Raw genomic sequence first — 22,289 nt, 5'->3', positions numbered from 1 at the left:
ACATTCAACAAATCATCTACTTTGCTTCATTACATTGTTGCAATCCCTTCCACCATACTAAGTTAACAGCATTTACCTCTATTCACTTTAACCCTTTAACTATTGCATTCTTCCTTGTGCCTCTTGCCAGCTTCATTTTTCCTGTGCTAACCTCCCCCTGGTTGTATACTGCTGCCTTGTCACCCATGTTACCATGTGTCTACCCTCCAACTCATGAATATTTTCCCCTCCCTCCCTTCCTGTAGCCATCATAGGTTGTTTCTTTAACCAAGAAAACTTATTTTTTCTCAAGTTTTTACAGTGTTGGATCTCATACAATATTTGTCCTTTTGTGATTGACTAATTTCATTCAGCATAATGTCCTCCAGGTTCAATCATGTTGTGAGATGTTTCATAGATTCATCATTATTCTTCAATGTTTTGTAGTATTCCATTGTGTGTATGTACCAAAGTTTGCCTAACCATTCTTCTGTTGATGGGCATTTAGGCTGTCTCCATCTTCTTGATATGTCTCTTGCAGACAGCATATTGAAGGATCCTGTTTTCTTATACCTTCTGCTCCTGTCTCTTGACTGGTACATTTAATCCATTTACATTCAATGTAATTATTGGTAGGTATGAATTGATTGTTCTCATGTTTTTGTGTTTATGTGTGTGTGGTGTTGCTTGATTCTTTGTTCCAAATAATATTCTATGCTGAGTTGTTTTTTTTTTAAGTTTTTATTGTGAATTTTGTGTTAGTTTACATGGGATAACATTATCTTTACATTCATCCTATCGTATTTCATTTCATTGCAATGATTACACTCCCTTGTATGCATCATCAAATAACCAAACGGTACACCCCACATGCCTGCCCCCTGGCTGCCAGCACACAGTCCCCTCCCTCCCTGAGTCCAGAGTCCCAGGCTGCTCCTTCTCTCCATGTCATGTCTCTGCCTCCATCCCTGGCGTCACTGCTTCCCCAGAGTCCCACACTTTGCTTTTCTCCCTTGCTGGTTCCAGGGATCTCTGCTTCTGGACTGCAAAATCAACCCCTCCCCTCCTTTTGTTACAAAATGTCTACCTTTACCTTTCCAACACTCACTGTTGGACCTGATAGCAATCATTCCCGACTGAACCACAGGCGTCTTATGCCCCTCACCTTTTATCAGCCCCATCCAGACTAGTTGGAAACAACTCAATGGAGATTCTACCTTTCTCCGTACCCTCTGGAACTAGGTTCCCTATTGAAAGCTTGTAAGCTAGTCACTTCTTGCCTTTGTAGCACCGCCATTTTGAGTAGCCAGTGTCTAAGTTCCCCATCCTTGTTGACCCTGTGTACCAAGGGGGTGGGAATGATACTCACTGTAAAGATTTGTTCGCTCCTTTGTCATACTGCATCCATAAGCATAAGTCAAGTTCATCTAATTATAGTGGATTACTCTTTTTTTCCTCTTCTTTTTCCCTCTAGTCATGTTCTGATCATCCAGCTATTGATGCCAGGTCAAATGGGTACTATCTGCAAGTGTTGGTGTTCTTGTACATCCCCCCTCACTTCCTATCAGCTGGATGCTTCACACTCCGCTCTAGTCCTCTGGGGCCATGCCCCTGCCCCTCGGCCCAGGAGTCCCCAGGTCTCGTTATACTGCTGGCCAACCAAGTCTCAATCCAGTTTAACAGGAATCTATTGAATGTGGTCAGACTTAGCTCACAGCTTCATTGCTGTTTTTCCCCCCACTTCCCCTTAATGTCAGTGACCAGTGAGGTAAGCAGCAAGACCACATGCCTGCTCGTGTATTCCACTTGAGTCTCAGTCTTGGAAGGGGGGTTGCCTTGAGGGGATCTGACCACGTGCCTTGATGGCTCCCAGGGGAACAACTTGCTTGTTATTGTAGTAGTCAGACTGCTGGTTTTGTTTTTTATTTTTCCTGCTGGTCTTTCTTTCAAGAAGTATCCTCTGTGCTTCTAGCCATTCCAGGCTGGACTGCTTATCCTTTCAAGCGGAAATTTCCCACCTCAGAAGATTCTGGATGGAGATCAGGAGTCCACCTATGGTCTTATGCAATGCAATGGCTCTGCAGGAAGCCTCCTTCAGCTGAGTTCATTTTGTTTGTGGGTTTTCTTTTCATTTTCTGTATTAATGCTTACTTTAAAGCTTTCTGATTTTCCTTTTTTTTAAAATTTTGATGCACAGTTGTATTATTTTTCTTTGAGGTTACCCTGCAATTTATTCATTTTCCCCTTGCTTAAAACAGTCTGTTTTATCTTGAAATCTACTTGACTTCCTTGCCATTTGGGAGTTCTATATCTACACTATTCCCTCTTTTTGCTTTGTAGTTGACTTCATTTTACATTGGTATCTGTGGTTCCTATTTTCAGTCTTGTAGGTTTGTTTTACTTTAAATACTTCTATATCTGGATTAATTTCTGGGTGTTGTTGTCATGTATAGTAATCTCAAGATTGTTGCCTGTTGTTGTTGGTTCTCAGTCCAAAGAATACCCTTTAGCATTTTTTTTGTAAAGTTGGTTCAGTCATTACCAGCTTTAATTCGTGTCAATCAAGAAACGTCTTAACTTCGTGTAGTATCTGAAGGATAGTTTTGCTGGGTATATGATTCTTGGTTGGCGATCTTGTTCTTTCAGAGTTTTGTCTGTGTCATTCCACTGCCTTCTTGCCTGCATGGTTTCTACTGAGAAATTAGAGCTTTGTCTTATTGGTTCTCCTTTGTAGGTAATTTTCATTTTTCCTGAGCTGCTATCAGGATTCTTTCCTTGTCTTTGACTTTGGAAAGTTTGGTTATAATATGCCTTGGTGATTTTCTTTTGGGATCTATCTTGTTTGGGATTCACTCAGCTTCTTGTATGCTTATCTTCTCATCTTTCATGATGTTAGGGAAGTTTTCTTCCAACAACTCTTGGACAATTTTCTCTGTGCTTGTCTTCTCCTGTTCTGAAATTCTGATCACCCATAAGTCATTCCTCTTCATGGTGTCCCACATAACTCTTAGGTTTTCTTCAGATTTTTAAATTCTTTCTTCTGATTGTTCTTCTAGCACACTAGTGATGAGAGATTTATTTTCAAGCTAACTAAGATAGGCTTCCATTGCTTCACATCTACTCCTCTGCCCTTTCAATGGATTGTCCATTTCTGAGATCCTGGTATTAATCTTCTGGATTTCTAACTGCAGGTTTTGTATTATTTCAAAATTTGCATTTATTTTGTCTGTTTGTTCTTGTAGTGTTTTCCTGAATTCTTCTAAAGATTTTATTGTGTTCTTGATTTCCTCTCTTTCTATGGATCCTTTGAAAGTACCTAATTATCATTCTTTTGAATTATTTTTCAGTTAGTTCCATTACCTTTTCTTCCTCAGAATCATTTTCTGGGTCTGCATCTTGTTAATTTGTTTGTGCTATTGTCTCTTGCTTAGTCACAGGAACTAAAATTGTTTGTTGGCTCCAGGGCATTATGGGGTTGTCCTATTTGTAAAAACAAACGGTGCAGTTGTTTAACCCAGAGGGAAGAAATCTCTGGGGGGCTTCTGCATTACAAGGAGGGATGTGACAGCAGAGTTCCTAGTCCTAGAGGGAGTTTCTAACTGCCTGAGTGGTATCTACATTCAGGGCACACAATCTGGAAGTAGCTTGTGGGGGCCCTTGATGGAACTGACTTCAGTGTTTGTTAGGACCACAGGGACGCTGTGGGCAGGGTGACTTGTTAAATGCTGGTCTCTCAGCTCTGAGGAGTTTGTAGGTCTGGAGCAGATCCCACCTGATTCCAGGCACCAAAACAACACACTGAAGTAGCCCAGCTGGCCCCCACCTCACACTGGTGTGGCTCCCAACTGCAGACTCTGAACTTCCAAGACCAGGGTCTATGCTTGGAGTGGATGAGTGTGGGAGCTGGTCACACTTCTAGTCACCAGGTTTGTTGTTGTTGTTGTTATGTGCCATGGAGTCAGTTCTGACTCAGAGTGACCCTATATAGGGTTTCCGAGGCTGTAAACCTTTATGGAAGCAGAAAGCCTCATCTTTCTCCCACGGAACAGCTGATAGTTTCGAACTGCTGACCATGAGATTAGCAGCCCAATTTGTAACCACTACGCTGCCAGAGTAGCATGGGGGAAAAGAAGAAATTGCATCTTTTCAGTTGCCCTCATGAATCTGCTCTGCCAGGCCTCCCTCTGCTGCCAAAGCTGTTCACAAGAAGATGGAGTCACGTCCAGCCAGCTGGTCACCAGTCAGCCTCCCTCTCTCACCGTCCCTGCTCGGCCTCTCCTGCCAGCAAGCACACTAGCCACTTCACTAACCTTTCTTCTGAAGTTCAATATGCCAGAAGTTTCATCTGTGTCTATTTTGTCTTTTGCGGGGGGTTCCTGCCCTCCGCGGGGGTCGTGGGACATGAGCGAATACACGGAAACGTCGGGTGAAGAAATGAATGAATACAACTTGAGAGGCTTTTCAACTCGTTGTGCTGTCCGGCTATGCTCTCTAGCTTCTGCCCTTGCTTCTGCTTCCTGTGCTCTCTGCTGTCTGTTCTCTGCCTTCTCTCTCCTGCCCTCTTCTTCTTCCTCCTAGCTCTGCCTTCCCTCTACCTCCTCCTGCCACTTCTGCCTGCTCTGCCAGCCCAGCTCAGCTAGTCTTTATTTTTTATACTTAAAATTACACAGTACATGCATTGACACTTTTATCATTTCTTGAATTATTACACAGTTAGTCACAACATTCTTGCACCTGGTCCTTAGACAGCCTTAACAAAAATACTTCTGTGATGTTCAGACTGACCTTCATGTTCTTTCCCAGTATGAGATAAAAATGTTTCTTCTTGTTTGTACTAAAATATTATAAACTTCTATCCTACATAATGTGCTATTATTTTCATAATAAAGATATTCATTAAATCACTTAGAAGCTATGTGACATAAAGCCCAACTTGGTTATTTGCTGCAAGAAGTGTAGATTATAAAGTCAAAACTATCCTTCACTTAAGTTCATTAGTGTCAGCTTATTTACGCAGGTGTCTATATGTAGGGGTTTGAGAATTCTAGCTAGTGACTGAGTGTGGTGAGGCCTATGAGGGTAGGTTAGCTTGACTCTAATATGCTATCTGCTTTTGTGGCCTCACAAATGCAATTACTTAGGTTTTCTAAGGAAAGGGGTAATTTATACAATTTCTCTTTGTATTCAATCCACCAACGCTGAAAGCAATTGCTGCTAAGCCAGTTTTTCCTAAGGTTTGTAGAATTTATAGTGAAAGCTGAGAATATTGCCATATTATATATTTTTACAAGTAAATTCAGGGCTAACTTGAAGGGAAGATAGGGGTCAGCTTTTGAGAATCATATGCTGTGCATAATGTCTCTCCTCTTAGTGCGGCCTTGCCAAGCACCCAGAGTTAAGCGCTCCCTGCAGTCTTTCATTATCTTTGTTGTAGATGGTTAATGTAGGATATCTGCCTAGGACACCATCTTGCTGAAAGTGTTCAACGAATCTTTTGAGGAGAGCACAATTCAATCAATAACGGTTGGTTTACTATTCTGGTGGTAGTGATGGTTGTGTGCCACTGAGTCAGTTGGAACTCATAGAAACCCTCTCTAGGGTTTCCGAGTCTAGAACTCTTTACAGGAGCAGACACCTACCAGCAGAGTGGCTGGGAGATCCAAATTGCTGACCTTGCAGTTAGCAGCCCATCTTATAATCCACTGCACTACCTACATGTTGCTATTCCAGTGTTTAATAGGATAACAATAACCATTCAGTACTCTCCTAAGTGCCAGGCACTGTACGTTGATTATTTCTAATTCTCACAAAGACCCAATGAAGTAGGCCTATTATTTCCATTTTATAAATGAAACCTAGGCTCCAACTGTTTATCATGTTGGATAACTGACTTGTGAGTTGTTTATTACACTCTGAAATCATAGAACTTTTCAAGCAGGATGAAGTTAATATAATCATGCTGGCCTATTTCTCAGATGAGGCAAATGAGACCCAGAGGTATCCTCATGATTAAATAAATAAATCATTAAAATAAAGAGCTCACAATCGTCACAGTAGCAAGTTACCCAATCCAGTGCTCTGCCTTCATGAAGCAGCCTGTGTACTCCCTGAAGTCTCATTGTCTAGTCTTTTGGTCATTGAGCACCTACTGTATGCTAGGCTCTGTTTTGATCCATGGAAATACAGTAAAGGACAAGAAGTCCCTGACCTCAAGGGGCTTGCATTCTAGTAGTGGGAGCTAGGCAACAAACAAGTAAACAAATGAACAAGATGATTTCAGACAGAAACAAGTAAGCCCTGTAAGATGAGGAAATGAGATACAGAAAAAGGGGTGGGAGTCACTATTTCAGGTAAGAAGGCCTCTGAGGAGAAGACTTTGAGCTAAGATCTTGAAATGAAGAGCTACCCGTGGGAAGAGCTGTGGAAACAATGTTCCACAGAGATGGAATAGAAAGTACAGACTCATGCTTGGTACTCACGAAACAAGAAGAAGAGAGAGTGCTGGGCACAGCAACAGGTGGAGAAGGTGTTATAAGAAGATGTTGGAGAGAAAGCTGGGATTAAATCTTTTAGTGTCTTGTGGATCTTATTCAAAGTACAAGAAGTCATTGGGGTGGAGGGAGAGGGCTTAAGCAAGGGAAGATATGATCAGATTTATGTTTTTAAAAGAGTACCTGGTTGCTTTGTGAATTGAAGAAATATAAGATTTAAAACAGAGAGACTAGTTGGAAGACTGTGGCAGTAACCAGCTATTACAGGTAGTTGTGATGGAGGCATACTAGATACACTGTGGAGGTTAAAAAAACAACAACCAACAGTACTTGTTGACAGCATGGGAGCTGGATTTAGAGGTAGAAAGAAAGGGTTGAGGGAAAGATCTCCCTAGAACCCAACAACAATGAAAATATAACATGTCAAAACTTTGGGACACAGCAAAAGCAGTACTCAAAGGGACATCTGTAATAATAAACGCCTACATTAAAACAAGGAAAGACCCAAAATCATCCACTAAAACCAACACTTTGAACAAATAAAAAAAGAAGAGCAAATTAAGCTAGAAGCTACCAGAAAAAAAATGGAAATAATAAAGATTAGGGCAGAAATAAGTGAAATTAAAAAAAAAAAAAAAATGGAAAGAATCAACTAAACCAGAAGTTGGTTCTTTGGAAGAATCAATAAAACAGACTAAACACTGGCTAGATTGACAAAAGAAAAAAAACAAAACACAAAAGAGGCAAATAAATTAAGAAATGAAATTGGTGATATTACAACCAATTTGATAAAGAAGATTATAACTACTATGAAAATTGTACTTCCACAAATTTGAAAACCTAGATGAAATAGACAAATTTCTAGAAACATATTATCTTCCCAAACAACATATTGCATTAGGCAAATTTGCAACACAAAACCTCTTTAAAGTATTTAAGAGCAAAGACAATCAGTTTGAGGACTAAGAGACACCTGAGCCAAGCCCCGGTATTTTCAATACCTTCTGAGGCATTATCCATAATGAATATAGAAGACCTTAGAAGAATGAATTATTTGAATTCTGGTGTTAGAGAAGACTATTTAAAGACTGCTAGAAGATCAAACAAATTTGTGATGGACGAAGTACAGTCAGAATGCTCCTTTGAAGCAAGGATGGTTATCAGGAGGGACTAGTCCTTGGAGAAGGACATCATGCTTGGTAAAGTCAAGGGTCAGAGAAAAAGAGAACACCCCCAATGAAATGGATTGACACAGTGGCAGCAGCAATGGGCTTACACGTAACAAAAGTTGTGTGGATGGCGCAGGACTGGGCAGTGTTTCATTCTGTTGGCATAGGGTTGTTATGAGTGGAAACCGCTCCAGAGCACCTAACTATAAGAGCAGTACCTTCGAGTTAGTTCCAACTCATTGTGACCTTGTACAGGGTTTCTGAGGCTTTAAATCTTCAACGGAACAGACAGCTGCCTCTTACTCCCACAATAATTAACTACAGGGATATTTGTATTAAAAAGAACACTGCAGAAAAATCTTATCTCTTGGTGTCATCCCTTCATGCCAGTATCACCCAATACAGTCCAACCTCCTATACCCCCCTCAGGATAGCACGGATGGTGGTAAATCCAAATGAGATGTCTGAAAACCTCAGGTTTTATTTAGGAAATGATGGTCGAAGAATGCTGCAGAATTTAAGCATCCAGAACAGTTATGACATTAGGCATGAAATGATTCCAGTTTTCTGCCTGAACTGAAAGCCCTACAGGGTTATCTTTCGTGTTTGGCACAGTGCTTATTTAAACCCAAACCCAATATAAACCCAAACGTGTAGTTGATTTCAACCCATAGGGACTCGATAGGACAGAGTAGAACTGTGCAAATGGGTTTCCAAGGCTGATAAGTCTTTATGGAAGCAAATCGCCACATCCGTCTCCCTCAGAGTGCTGGCTGGATTTGAACCGTGTACCTTTCGGTTGTTGATGATGGACGACTGTGAGATGAGCGCAGAACCCGACAGTGCTTCGTTCTGTTGCGCATAAGATCGCTATGAGTCGATACCCACGGCACCTAACAACAACAACAAAAACCTTTCCATTAGCTGTTGAATGCATTAACCACTGCACCACTACGGCCTTCTAGTCCACTGAGACTCACAGTGGATTTCCGAGACTGCAAATGTCTACTGGAGCAGACAGCTTCCTGTCCGGTTTCTCCATTGGCTGGTGGGTTTGAATTACAGCGCCACCTAAGTGCCTACGTTGTGGCTATGTTGATTAAGTACCATCGAGTTGGTGCCGAATCTTACCAACCCTGTATAGAATTTCCGAGGAGCCGCTGATGGGTTTGAACTGCCGAGCTTGCGGTTTCACAATTCAGTGCTGATCCTACAGCTCCACACCAGGAGTCCGAATGCCCTTGTAGGTGCTCAGTAATTGTTTAATGAAGAAAAGGGCCAGGGTTAGGGTAAGATTCTGACAGAGACTAAAAACAGTCGGCGACAGGCATCTAGAAGGTCGCGTCACGCAATTTTCACGTCACTATGGCAACACTGCCACACTCGCAAAGACTCGGGGAACTTAAACTCCCATAACCGCCCGCGGCCTTCCCGCCCACATCAGGTGGAGCGGCGGCAAAAAAAAGCTTTTCCTTTTTCCTGCAGCGTGATTGGTCCGCTGCTTAGCGAGGCAGCCAATGAATGCGCTCGGGGAAGCTCCGAGGCCAATATGGCTTCTTGCACCTGGTGACGGTTGAAGAAATTGTGCTAGGTCTCATGGAGAAGCCCAGGGGCATCGAGGTGAGGGGGTGAGAGCTTCGCGCGAGTGGGCACTGGAGCCCCGAGTGTCTCGCCTGGTGAACCTTTCCTTAGGCTTTTCCGCGACGTCTGGAGGGTGGAAGGAGCGATAAATTGAAGGAGTTGGGCTGAGTCGGGGCCACGAGCGATTGGCCTTGCCTTCTGCTCCCCTCCGGCTGAGCTGGAGAAAGGAACAGCCTTCCCTAGCCTAGGAGCAAGGGCGCTGGACCCCAGGCTCCGGGCTCTCCCGAGTCCTCTGTGTCCTCGCCGTCTCGGGGTCCTCTTCTTGAGAGATTGTGAGGCTTGTCACATCCTGGGATGGAGTGAAGGCAGATTTAAGTTTAATGAACATTCATCCATGCCTGGAGCGATCTCCCCTTAGATCACAACAGTCTAGCGTTATTGATTCGTTCTTAAGGTTAAGCACCTGAGACTTGGGAAGGCTGTGCGACTCCGCTGGTAGGGGGTCAGTCAGCTGGAAAGTGGGCACGAAGTCGGCCAGGCTCCTAAACCCTACCTGTTAGGCTTTCCCATTCCTCTCCTCCCTTTAACGGAGCCCTGGTGTGGCGCTGCAGATGATGCCCGGGACCACAAGGTCTGTGGTTTGAGCCCGCCAGCCGTTCCTGGGAAACCCTAGACAGGGTCGCTATGAGTCAGAACCAACTTGATGGCATGTAACAGCCGCAACAAGAAGTCAAAGGTGTTTTTTCTTTGTTTGGAAAAGCTGAGAGCACTAGAGGCCGCCAGACTGGGACAAACCTAAAACTGCAGACAGCTCCTGATATGTACCAGGTGCTTTGTAAATAGCTAAGGATCCCGGCTAGTAGTGGATTACAAGCTGGGCTGTTAGTTAACAGTTCAAATCTATCAGCCACTCCGTGGGAGAAAGATGACGCTTTGTGCTTGTGTGAAGATTAGCAGCCTCATAAACCTATATAAAAGGAGCCCAGGTAGCGTAGTGGTTACGAATCGGGCTGCTAATCTCATGGTCAGCAGTTTGAAACTACCAGTACGGAGAAAGATGAGGCTTTCTGCTCCCGTAAAGATTTACAGTCTCAGAAACCCTGTACAGGGTCGCTATGAGTCAGAACTGACTCCACGGCACATAACAACGACAAACAGGGTCGTTTACCAGTCGGAAGGGACTCAACCGCTACTTAACAACAACATCCTATAACAGGACCCCTGGTATGATGCTGTATGATAAGCAAACGACTGCTAACTGCTAGGTTGGTGGTTCAACCCAGCAGCTGCTCCTATGCAGGGTCGCTGAGTCAGAACCAATTCCAGGGCACTTACCACCACCACCACCCAGCCGTTCATCATTTGATTTGGGTACCCTTCATTTGAGTGGAATTTTCTTTCTGCCAGAGTAGCTCTAAAACTCTACAACGTAAAGTTACTGAGTGGAGAATCATTAATAATAGTGCAACACTTTCATTCTGTTAGTGCTGGCAACAGAATTGTTGTTAAATGCCTTCGAGTTGGTTCCAACTCATAACGAGCTGAGACTGTGAATCTTTACCGGAAAGCCTCAACTTTATCCTGTGGAACAGCTGGTAATTTCAAGTTGCGGATCTTGAGGTTAGCAGCCAGATTTGTAATCACTATGCTACCAGAGCTCCTTCTGAAACAGAAACAGGATCAGGCACCACATATTTTATCAAATCCTCACAAACTAAACCTAAACTCACTGCTGTAGAGTGGATTCTGACTTTTAACAACCCTATAGGTTACAGTATAGCTGCTCCCTGGGGTTTCTGAGACAATAAATCTTTACTGGACCAGCTGGTAGGTTTGAACTGCTGACCTGGTGATTATCAGCCCAGGACTTAACCCACTATGCCACCAGGGTTCTTCTAAAGGCTTGTTAGTATCTCTTGTACTGATGAAGAAACCGAGGGTAGCAGGTTAAATGGTGGTGGTTGGTGGATATGTGCCGTGGAGTCGGAACCGACTCATAGCGACCCTGTACAGGGTTTCTGAGGTGTAAATCTTTATAGGAGCTTAAAACCTCATCTTTCTCCCGCGGAACAGCTGGGAGTTTTGAACTGCTGACCTTAAGTTTCGCAGCCCGATTCGTAACCACTATGCTACCAGAACTCCTTAGCGGGTTAAATAGCTTACCCAAAATCACAGTTAATAAATCATAGTGTCAGAATTCACACACAGGCACATCTGTTTGGAAAGAGCATGCTTTTTTAACTGTTTAATATGTATTTTGTTCTCCAGACTTGGCTGGGCTGAAAAAAGATTTTTTCAAAATCAAATACATTCAATAAAATTAACCTTGTCAGAATATTTTTTGGTAATGATAATTGCTAATATTTACTCAGTGCTTATTAAGTGCAAGGCACTGTTCTGAGTGCTTTATTTGTAACTCTTCTCCCCAAATATTATGAAATAGATTGTATTATCCAGATTTTACAGATCCCAAAACTGAAGCCCTGAGAGATTTGCTGTAGGTCCTGTGTTGCTGTGTGTTGTTGAGTTGATTCCTACCCATAGCCATCTCATGTATTACGGCCTAGAATTGTCCCATAGAGCTTCCTAGGCAGATCTGTATTGGAAGAAGTGCAGCCAGAATTTCTGCTCCTTAGAAGAAGCAAGCGTGGTAAGGCTTTGTCTCACATACTTTGGACATGTTATCAGGAGGGACCAGTCCCTCGAGAAGGACATCATGCTTCATGAAGTAGTGGGTCAGTGAAAAAGAAGGCCGTCAATGAGGTGGGTGAACGTCAGTGAGGATGGTGCAGGACTGGGCAGTGCTCTAACATTCTTTATAGGAACAGATCCTCAGATCTTTTCTTCCATTGCTGCTGGTTGATTTGAACCACTGATCTTTTGATTAGTAGCTGCATGCTTTTAACTACAAGGTTACCTTAGTAAGCAGTGGAAACACTATTGAGCCCTGATCCAGAGCCCAAGCTTTCCCCTTTGCTACACCATTTCATTTATTTGGGAAGAGAATGTAGTTTGGAGAGGAATATCGGGAAGGTCCTAGTGGTGCTGTGGGTAGATTTCGGATTACTAACCACAAGTTTGATGGTTCAAACCTATTCCACCAGCCACTCTGAGAAAGAAAGATAAGATGTCTTCTCCCATCAAGATTTACAGTCTCAGGTTTCTGAAGCCCTATAGGGTCATTAAGGAGCTCTGGTAGCGTAGTGGTTACGACTTGGGCTGTGAACCGCAAGGTCAGCAGTTCGAAACTACCAGCTGCTCCGCGGGAGAAAGATGAGGCTTTCTACTCCCGTAAAGATTTACATCCTCGGAAACCCTGTACAGGGTCGCTATGAGTCGGTTCCGACTCCACGGCACATAACAACAACAACAACAACAATAGGGTCATTAGGAGTCGGAATCCACTCAGTGACAGTGGATGCTGGGAGATCTGTCTACAGTGTGTCATTTACATCCCAGATGCTCCTGTGAGCCAAATCGTTTTATTTTATAGTTGAGAAAACTGAGGGCCAAAGTGGCTAAGTGACTTGCCCAAGGACTCACAACTAGTTAGGAACACACTGTGGTGCATTTCAATATGCCATAGTTACTGTGTGTCATTAGCCTCCCAAATCTTTTTGGGTATAGTCTGGGTCCCAGATTAATTGCTCCTGGGTTAATGTGCCAGACTGTAAAGCCGTTTGAACTACAAGGTTGGCAGTTCAAGCTTACCAGCTGCTCTTAGGAAACCCTGTACAGGGTCGCTATGGGTCGGAACCGACTTGACAGCATTTCACAACAACAACAACAGTGTCAACTGGGAGTCCTGGTGTGGCACTGTGGACTGATTTGTCAGATTGCAGTAATTTGAACTGCAAAGCCGGTGGTTCAAGCTCACCAGCTGCTCCTTGGAAACCCTATACAGGACCCCTATGGGTGGCAATCAACTCGATGGCACTTAACAACAACAACAGTGTCAACTGAGGGACTTCTGGTATGGTGCTGTAGGATAAGTACTGGGCCTAAAGGTTGCTTTAAACTGCAAAGTTGATGGTTCAAACCCATCAAGCTGTTCCTTGAAAACCCTATACAGTGTCACTATGAATTGGAACCAACTATACAGCACTATACGACTATAAGGAGTTTGGTAGTGTAGTAGTTATGAATCGGGCTGCGAACTTTAAGGTCAGCAGTTTGAAACTACCAGCTGCTCTACGGGAGAAAAATGAGGCTTTCTACTCCCGTAAAGATTTACAGCCTCGGAAACCCTGTACAGGGTCGCTATGGGTCAGAACTGACTCGACGGCACTTTATGACAACAACAACATATGGCACTTAACAACGTGAACTGTATTTGAGTTGAAATTGTTTTGGTGTACGTATGCTGAAAGGGAAGAATGCATTTCTAGTATGTATATCTTCTATCTCATCCTTTTTATGGGACATCTTCCCTGGAGTGTTTTCAGTTTGAACCATGTTAAAATGTCATTTGTAAATCCACCTAAGAAACTTGGTGAATTTCTAATATGTATTTTCTATCCTATAAAGCTCTTCATAGGATCCCTGGTAGTGTAATGGTTAAGCATCGCCTGGTTCAAATCCACCATCCACTTCTTGAGGGAAAAAGCTGTGGCAGTCTGCGTCCCTAAAGATTATAGACTCAGAGATACTATGACGCAATTCTGGTGTCTCCTATGGGTCACAGAATCAATGCACTGATAATAGGTTTGGGTTTCATTTGGTTTTTACGACACTCTTCTGTTGAGTTGTGGAGAAATGTCATCTAAACATAAGTCATGATCTTGGCGTAGCAAAAAGGTGCCCCAAAGTATTGATTTGACAGGGAACTGGGAAGGGGGCTGATAACAAATCTTCAGGCTCCCTCCCCAGTCACTAAGCCAACCACAATTCCTCCTGCTTAGTTGTATTTTCCTTCTTCTAGGAGGCCCCATCTTCAGGACGCATGGAGGAAGAAGAGGAAGATGACTTGGAGCTCTTTGGTGGCTACGACAGCTTTCGGGCTTATAACAGTAGCGTGGGCAGCGAGAGCAGCTCCTATCTGGAGGAGTCAAGTGAAGCAGAAAATGAAGACCGGGAAGCTGGGGAGCTGCCCACTTCCCCGCTGCATTTGCTCAACCCCGGGACTCCCCGCTCTTTAGATGGCAGTGGTTCTGAACCTGGTATGTCCAGAGTGTGCCCTGGGGATAGGAGAGCCAGGAGGATGTGGAGGTAGAAGGGCTTCAGGCTATGTGCGCTGTTTCATCTGCTCTCCAGGATTGGATGTGTGAGGAACTGTGAGGGACAGAAGCACCTGAGTGGCCACCAGGGCCACATCCTCTGCTGCAGTCTGGTCTCAAGCTGTGCTTCATACACCTGTTCGTGCAGCCAGTATACGCACCACTTCTTAGATGCCAGCCATCTACCTGGTGCTGTGTTGGCGCTAAGCTCTGTGAATACCTGGTGAATTCTGAGTCTAGATGATGAGAAGACAGGACACCTCAAGTGTTTTCAATTGTATTCTGGAAAGGGACAGGAAATACCGTGTGGGTTGGAAGTGAGGGGCAGAGAAATACAGATTCAAATGCAGTGTGAGTCAGAGAAATAGAGTAGGGGGTGCTGGAGCGCTCATCTGGAAGCCAGGGGTCCTGGCATGAGTATCTGCTCAGTGCCTGGGCCAGAGCCCCCCATGGGGGGCTGCCTGTGAAAGGGGCAGCTGAGACAGTCTGTGACAGCACTCCCATTCCTTGGGAAGACCTAGTACTCTTTACCATTGAATTTCATTTCTTTCTAGTCGTCTTGTCCTCTCTCCCTCACTCCCCTTTCTTTTTTCTTTTTCCCTTCCATCTTTCTTTAGCCTTTTTCTTAGAATCTTACAACTTTAGAGCTAGAAGGAACCATTTGACACCATCTAGTCCAGGGATTCTCTATCCTGGCTGCTCATCTGAATCCTCCGCGTTTTTAAAATGCCACAGACCACTGAATTTGAATTGCTGACCTGGGCATTTTCAGAAGCTCCCCAGGTAGTTGTACTGTGAAGTCAGGATTAAGAACACTGATCTAGTTGCATCTCCTTATTTCACTGATGGGAAAATAGGCCCACAAAGATTGGTTAAGTGACTTTAGACCCTTTTCTTCCTATATTCCTTTTTTGGGAGCGGGGGTTGGGGGGTGATAAGGGTGAGAGGCTGGGACTCCTTGGGTGGTGCTGTAGGGTCAGTACTGGACTGCAAACCACAAGGTCGGCAGTTCAAACCCACCATCTGCTCCTCTGAAACCCTATACAGGGTCACTATGAGTTAGAACCGACTCGACAGCACTTAACACCAAATCTTATTCAGAGTTTGTTCAACTACTTGAATGGCTATCTTCTCATCTTTCATGATGTTAGTGAAGTTTTCTTGTAACAACTCTTGGACAGTATTATATTCTCTGTGGGGATTTTTGGTTTCTTCCTGCAACGGAATTCCTATCACATATAAATTATTTCTCTTGATAGTTTCTCATATAAATCTTAGGTTTTTCTTCAGATTTTTTTGTTCTTTTTTCTGATTGTTCCTCCAGCAGATGAATATTGAGAGACTTTTCTTCAAGCTCAGTAATTCACCCTTTCATTGATTCAGTCCTATTTCTTTGCCCGTTAAGTGTTAACTATTTCTGAAATGTTAGTGATAATCTTTTGGCTTTCTAATTGCTATTTTTGTATGGTTCCCATTTTTTCAATTATGTCAGTTTCCTGAAGTTTTTCAGTTTCATCTGTTTACCTGGATTTCAGCTGCAGTTTCTTCAATCTTTCAATCTTGTGAAGTTGCCTAGTTAACATTCTTCCAAGTTCCTTACAGTAGTCCTGATGTGGCACTGTAGGATAAAACATTGGATCCCAAGGTTGGTTTGAACCACAAGGTTGGCGGTTCAAACTCACCAGTTGCTCCTTGGAAACCCTATACAGAGTCACTATAAGTCGGAACCACCTCAACAGCATTTAACAAGTTCCTAATCAAGTAGTTCCAATACCATTTTCTACTGTTACATTTTCTGTCTCTGTAGTTTGGTCCTTTGTTTGGGGCAGCCTGTCTTGTTTCTTTATGTAAGCTGAAATTGTTTTCTCTCAGATGTTGTGGTGTCGTATTTTATATTTCGTTGATGATTCTCAGGGACTCATCACCTATCTTCTCGTGGCTGTTGGAGACACTGGAGGTGTGAACACAGTTTTCTGTGTACTGTTTGTATAGCAGGGGGTGCTATACAGGCAGAGTCTGCTTTGTGTGCAGGAAGGGGTGCTGCTGGGGTGGTGGGGACTGGCCATGTGCTTGGCTACAAGTAGGGCACGGAAACAAGGGAGAACTGCAGGCCCCTTGCTGCCAACGTCCAGCCACATCCTGAGCTTGCAGGCCACTGCATAGCCGCTCACAAAGCTTAAGATGGCCACACCACACCATACCAGCCCACACTGTCCGTTTTTCTTCTCTCTTGCTTCAGCTTCCTCTTCCAGTGGGCACACAGCCCCCCTCTGTTCTCCCCTCTGTCACTCAGGGTTCCAGGACCACCATCTGTAACTGCTTTACTCAGTCTCTCATGTGTTTGTTGCAGACGGTCTGCTCAGGGCTTACTCCACCATCTTGCCTAAGACACCCTCTCCCTGTATTTCTTTTTCCTCACATTTGCCTTTCTTGCAAATTTTCCTTCCTTCTACAAGGGAGCTTCAGGAAGTTTGTGGAAGAATCCCGTTATCTTTTCATTGCATTTTTCCACAAACTTTTTGAAGTCCCTTCATATTTCTCCAGTGGTCCTCATGGTTTCCTCAGCTTTACTGTTGACACCATGAGAGAAAGATGTGGCAGTCTGATTCTGTAAAGATTGTTGTTGTTGTTGTTAAGTGCCATCAAGTCGATTCTGACCCATAGTGACCCTGTATAGGGTTCCCAAGGAGCAGCTAGTGAGCTTGAACCACCGAGCTTGCAGTTCAAACTACTTTGCAGTTTGACGCATTAGCCCACAGCAATGCCACACCAGGCCTCGTCTGTAAAGATTACAGCCTTGGAAACCCTCTGGGACAGTTCTACCCTGTCCTCTAGGGTTGCTTTGGGTTGGAATAAACTCAATGGCGGAAGGTGGGTTACTATTGACACACATAGCCAATGAATGCCCAGGCACTTATCTCAGGCAAAATAGATCCAGACTGCATGCCAGAATCGCTGTCCCCTTCCGGTGTACCAGTTCTGTCTGTCACAGTGGGGCCTGGGGTACACCTGGCTATAGAACCACTTGGGTTTGAAAGGTTCCTCCTCATTTGTGTGATTTGAAGGGACTGTATTGGGTGAGTCACATGCTGAGTTCTTTTTCCAGCTGTCTGTGAGATGTGTGGCATCGTGGGCACAAGAGAAGCCTTCTTCTCCAAGACCAAGCGCTTCTGCAGTGTCTCCTGCTCCCGGAGCTACTCCTCCAACTCCAAGAAAGCCAGTATCTTGGCTAGATTGCAGGTGAGTGATGGCCAGGTGGGAGACTTCTACAGGGAGGAGGGGAAGGGTACCAAGACAGGAGCAGCCAGCTTGCTGGAGGCGGGGGCCACAAGGTAAGGGCATTGTTTAAATATAGCTTCCTGAAGCTACCCTCTTCTACCCTCACCCCAACCCTCCCCACGTCTAATGTATTCCCTAGGTTTTAAACCAGTACCTTGGGGGAGTCTGATGTCCTTCATCTTGCCCCACATTTCTATAAATAGTTTGAAAGGAACAAGTTCTCCAGCCTTGGTGGGTATAGGAAGCTGGTGCCTGGTCTCTGGCTCCATGTCTAGCCACCACCTAGCAATGCTTGCCAGTCTTCAGTTAGCTGGTGACATGGGTAAAGCTTTTAGAAATGGAAGGACTCTTCAAGATTGTTGTGTCACCTGCGTATTTAGTTTTTATCTGCTATTTGTTGCTGTGGTGGAAATATATTTAATGCAACACTTGCCAATTTCAAATCCACATATTTACTGTTAGGTCACTGAGGTCCACAGAGGTAGAAGGACTTACCCAGGGTGGTTCTGTGGCAGAGGTCAGCTGAGCAGACTGGAGGCCACATCTCCAGTGCCCAGCCCTGCATTGTTTCATGGTCACCATGGGGGATGTCTTCAACACTGCTTCTCAAACTTGGCTGCTTGGTGGAATCATCTGGAGAGTTTTAAAAATATTGGTTCTTGAGCCCTGCTCGCAAAGGTGATTCTGATGGAATTGGGGTGGCCTGTGGCCTGGGTGTCAAGAGCTTACAGAGGACCCTGGGGAGTCTGACGTGCAGCCGAGCATGAGGACTGCTGGTCTGACATTGACAGGAAGTTCCCCATTCAACAATTAACACATCTCGGGAGACAGTTACTCTTGTTTCTCACTCTGCAGATTTTTGTCAAAAATTAGAAAAAAACACAATAGTCTACAGTGTCCTCAAAGAACTTGGTGGTGGTGTTAGGTGCCAACTCATAGTGACCCAGTGCCCAACACGAAAGCCACTGCCCTGTCCTGCTCCACCCTCATGGTTGTTGTTGTGTCTGAATCCATTGTTGCTGTCACAGTGCCAGTCCATCTCACTGGGGTCTTCCTCATTTTTGATTCTAAACTTTACCAAACATGATGCCTTTGTCTAGGAACTGATCCCTCCTGATAACGTGACTGAAGTAGGAGAGAGAAAAGTCTTGCTGTCCTGGCTTCTAAGGAGCATCATGACTATATTTCTTACAGCTCAGACTTGTTTACTTTCAATATTCTTCACCAATACCATAATTCAAGTTTGTATCAGTTCCATGGTCTTGCTAATTTATTGTCTTAACTTTCAGATGTATATGACGCTATTGAAAATACCATGGCCTGCATCACATGCACCTTAGTCCAACTGCCATCTTTGCTCTTAAATACTTTATAGAGGTATTTTGCCACAGATTTGCCTAAATGTAATATGTTGTTTAATTTCTTATCTGCTGCTTCCATAAGTGTTGATAGTGGATCCAAGCAAAATGAAGTCTTTGATAGCTTCAATTTTTTCTCCATTTATCATATTTATTGGTCCAATTGTGAGTATTTTTGTTTTCTTTGCATTGAGTTGCAATCCATACTGAAAGCAAAAGAACTGCAATACATAATTATTTTAAGTCCTCTTCTCTTCTAGCAAGTAATGTCATCTGCATATTGCAGGTTATTAATGAGTCTTCCACTAATCTTGATGCATTCTTCTTCACATAATCCAGTTTCTCAAATTATTTGCTCAGCATACAGATTGGATAAGTATAGTGACAAGATACAACTATGGTACATACTTTTCTTGATTTTAAACCATTCCATATCCCTGTGTCCTGTTCAAATGACTGCCTGTTGGTATATGTGCAGGTTTCTCATGACCTTCTCAGTTAAATGTTCTGGAGCACCCATTCTTTGCAATGTTATCCATAGTTTGTCATGATCCACATAGTCAAAGCCTTCGAGTAGTCAGTAAAGCACAGGTATACATCTTTCTGATATTCTCGGCTGTCAATCAAGATCCATGACATTCCTTATTCTATATCTTCTTCTGACTTGAATTTCTGACCGTTCCCTGTTAATTTACTGCTGTAACCATTTTTGATTTATCCTTAGCAAAATTTTACTTGCATGTGATGTTAATGATATTGTTCTCTTTTTAAAAAAGTATTTGTTGTGAATTGAGTGATAGCTTACATGGGAGAGCATTGGTTTTACACTCATTCTTTCTTATTTTGTTTCATTGCAATGATTACAATCCACTCTGTATATTTATCATTCAACAGTATTTGCTTCTACTCCTCTTTTTTGTTTTGTTTTGTTTTTGATGTACACAAAACACAGAGGAATATATAATAATTTAAACAACCAAAAGGCACATTCTGCAAGGTTGCCTCCTAGCTGCCAGCACTCAGCCTTTCTCTTTCCATGAGCATGAGTCTAGAGCCCTCGGCTGCTCCCTTTCTCCATGTCCTCATCTCTGCCTCCATCTCTGGCGTCGTTGCTTCTCTGGATAAGGTCTCGCATTTCACTTGTGCTCTTCTCCCTTGATGGTCCTAGGGTCCTCTGTTCTTGGAATGTAAGATTAAATACTCTCCACTTTATGTTACAAAACTTCAATGATATTGTTCTTTGATTTCTGCTTATTGTTGGGTTATCTTTCTTTGGAATGAGAACAAATAAGAATCTCTTCCAATCAATTGGCCAGATTTGTTGGCATAGATGAGCCTCCAGTGCTGAATCTGTTTGCTGAAAGATTTCACTTGGCATTCCATTAACTCCCGAAGCCTTTTTTTTTTTCACCAGTGTCTTCAGCTTGGACTTTTTTCCTTCAGTATCGTTGGTTCTGTATCATATGCTCCCTGTTGACATGATAAACCAATTCTTTTTGGTAGAGTGACTTTGTGTATTCTTTTCACCTTCTCTTGATACTTTCTGCATCTTTAAGTATTTTGCCCATAGACTCTTTCAGTATTCTAAGTTGAGGCTTGAATTTTTTCTTCAGTTCTTTCATCTTCAAAATGGTGACTATGTTCTTCCCTTTTGGTTTTCTAACTCCAGGTCTTTGTACATTTCATTGTAATACTTGATTTTGTCTTGAGCTGCCCTTTGCAACTTTCTGTTTAGCTCTTGTACTTCCTCATTTCTTCCATAGCTTTTAATTTCTCTACGATGTAGACTAAATTTCAGAGTCAGTTCTGACATCCATTTTGGTCTTTTCTTTCTTTTTCATTATCTTTTGTTTTCTTCTTGTATGATGTTCTTGGTGTCATTCTACACATCTTGTGGTTTTTGTTCATATTAGTGTTTAATGCATCAAATCTGTTACTGAGATGATCTCTAATATGGAATATGTTTAAGATCATATTTTGACTTTTGTGGACTTCTTTTAATTTTCTTCAGTTTCAGTCTGAACTTGCACATGAGCAATAGATAGTCTGTTCCAGTTTGCCCCTGGCCTTGTTTTGACTAATGACACTGAGCTTCTTCATCGTTTCTTTCCACAGATGTAGTCAGTTTGATTCTGGTATATTCCATCTGATGAGGTCCATGAGAGTAACTGCCTTTTCTGTTGAAAACAGGTATTTGCAATGAATAAGTCTTGGTCATGAAAATTCTGTCATGTGATCTTTAGCATCATTTTTCACCCCAAGGCCATATTTTCCAACTATAGAGCCAACATTTTTATTTCCAACTTTTGCATTCCAATCACCAGAAATTATCATTGCATCTTGATTGCATGTTTGATCAATTTCAGACTCAAGAAGTTGGTAGCATTCTTCAATTTCATCATCACTGGCTTTAGTGGTTGGTTCATAAATTTGAACAATAGTGGTATTAATTGATCTTCCTTGGTATTAATTGATCTTCCTTGGATATCATCCTATCACAGACAGTATTATACTTCAAGATAGATCTTGAAATGTTCGTTTTGATGATGAATGTGATGCCATTCCTCTTTCAAGTCCTCATTCTTGGCATAGTAATCCATGTTATTGTCAGATTCAAAATATCAGATACTAGTCCATTTCAGCTCAGTAATGCCTAGGATATCGATTTTTATTATTCCATTTCATTTTTGACAACTTTCAGTTTTCCTGGATTCTTACTTTGTGCGTTCCATGTTCCAGTTTTTAATAGATGTTTGCTGTTGTTTCTCCTTATTTTTAGTTGTGCCCCATCAGCAAATGAAGGTCCCAAACATTTTGCCCCATTCACATCATTATGATCAGCTCTACTTCGAGGAGGCAGCTCTGCACCAGTCTTATTTTGAGTACCTTCCGTTGTGAGGGGCTCATCTTCCTGTTCTATCTCTGACAGTGTTCGGCTAGTGATAAGGTTTCCAGTGGCTAACAATTGAGAACTAGTTGGCCTTTCTTTTCTTCCTAGTCTTAGTTTTGAAGCTTCTCTATAACCTATCCACCATGGGTGACCCTACTGTGGCATAGGTTATAGCATCACAACAACATTGAAGCCAGCCACCACAGTACAGCAAACTAACAGATGAGTGCCAACAGAGAGCTTGTAGTCATGATAAACTAAGACTAACAGGTGAGTGCCGACAGAGAGCTTGTAGTCATGATAAACTAAGACTAACAGGTGAGTGC

The 22,289-nt window shown here is 43.0% G+C and overlaps 1 protein-coding gene across 1 annotated transcript in view; it reads left to right on the top strand.

Annotated features, from left to right (window-relative positions):
* Positions 1-9,235: 9,235 nt before the first annotated feature.
* Positions 9,236-22,289, top strand: part of L3MBTL2 (l(3)mbt-like 2 (Drosophila)) — a 24,208-nt gene continuing 11,154 nt past the window's right edge. Inside the window, exons 1-3 of the mRNA XM_006866924.1 lie at positions 9,236-9,259; positions 14,142-14,379; positions 17,543-17,676. Coding sequence (XP_006866986.1) covers positions 9,236-9,259; positions 14,142-14,379; positions 17,543-17,676 — 396 coding nt within the window. The remainder of the gene's footprint in view (positions 9,260-14,141; positions 14,380-17,542; positions 17,677-22,289) is intronic.

Source organism: Chrysochloris asiatica, unplaced genomic scaffold (assembly GCF_000296735.1).
Source record: "Chrysochloris asiatica unplaced genomic scaffold, ChrAsi1.0 scaffold00097, whole genome shotgun sequence".
Lineage (NCBI taxonomy): Eukaryota > Metazoa > Chordata > Mammalia > Afrosoricida > Chrysochloridae > Chrysochloris > Chrysochloris asiatica.
Note: the sequence above shows the minus strand (reverse complement) of the source record. Positions and strands in the feature narration are given on the sequence as shown.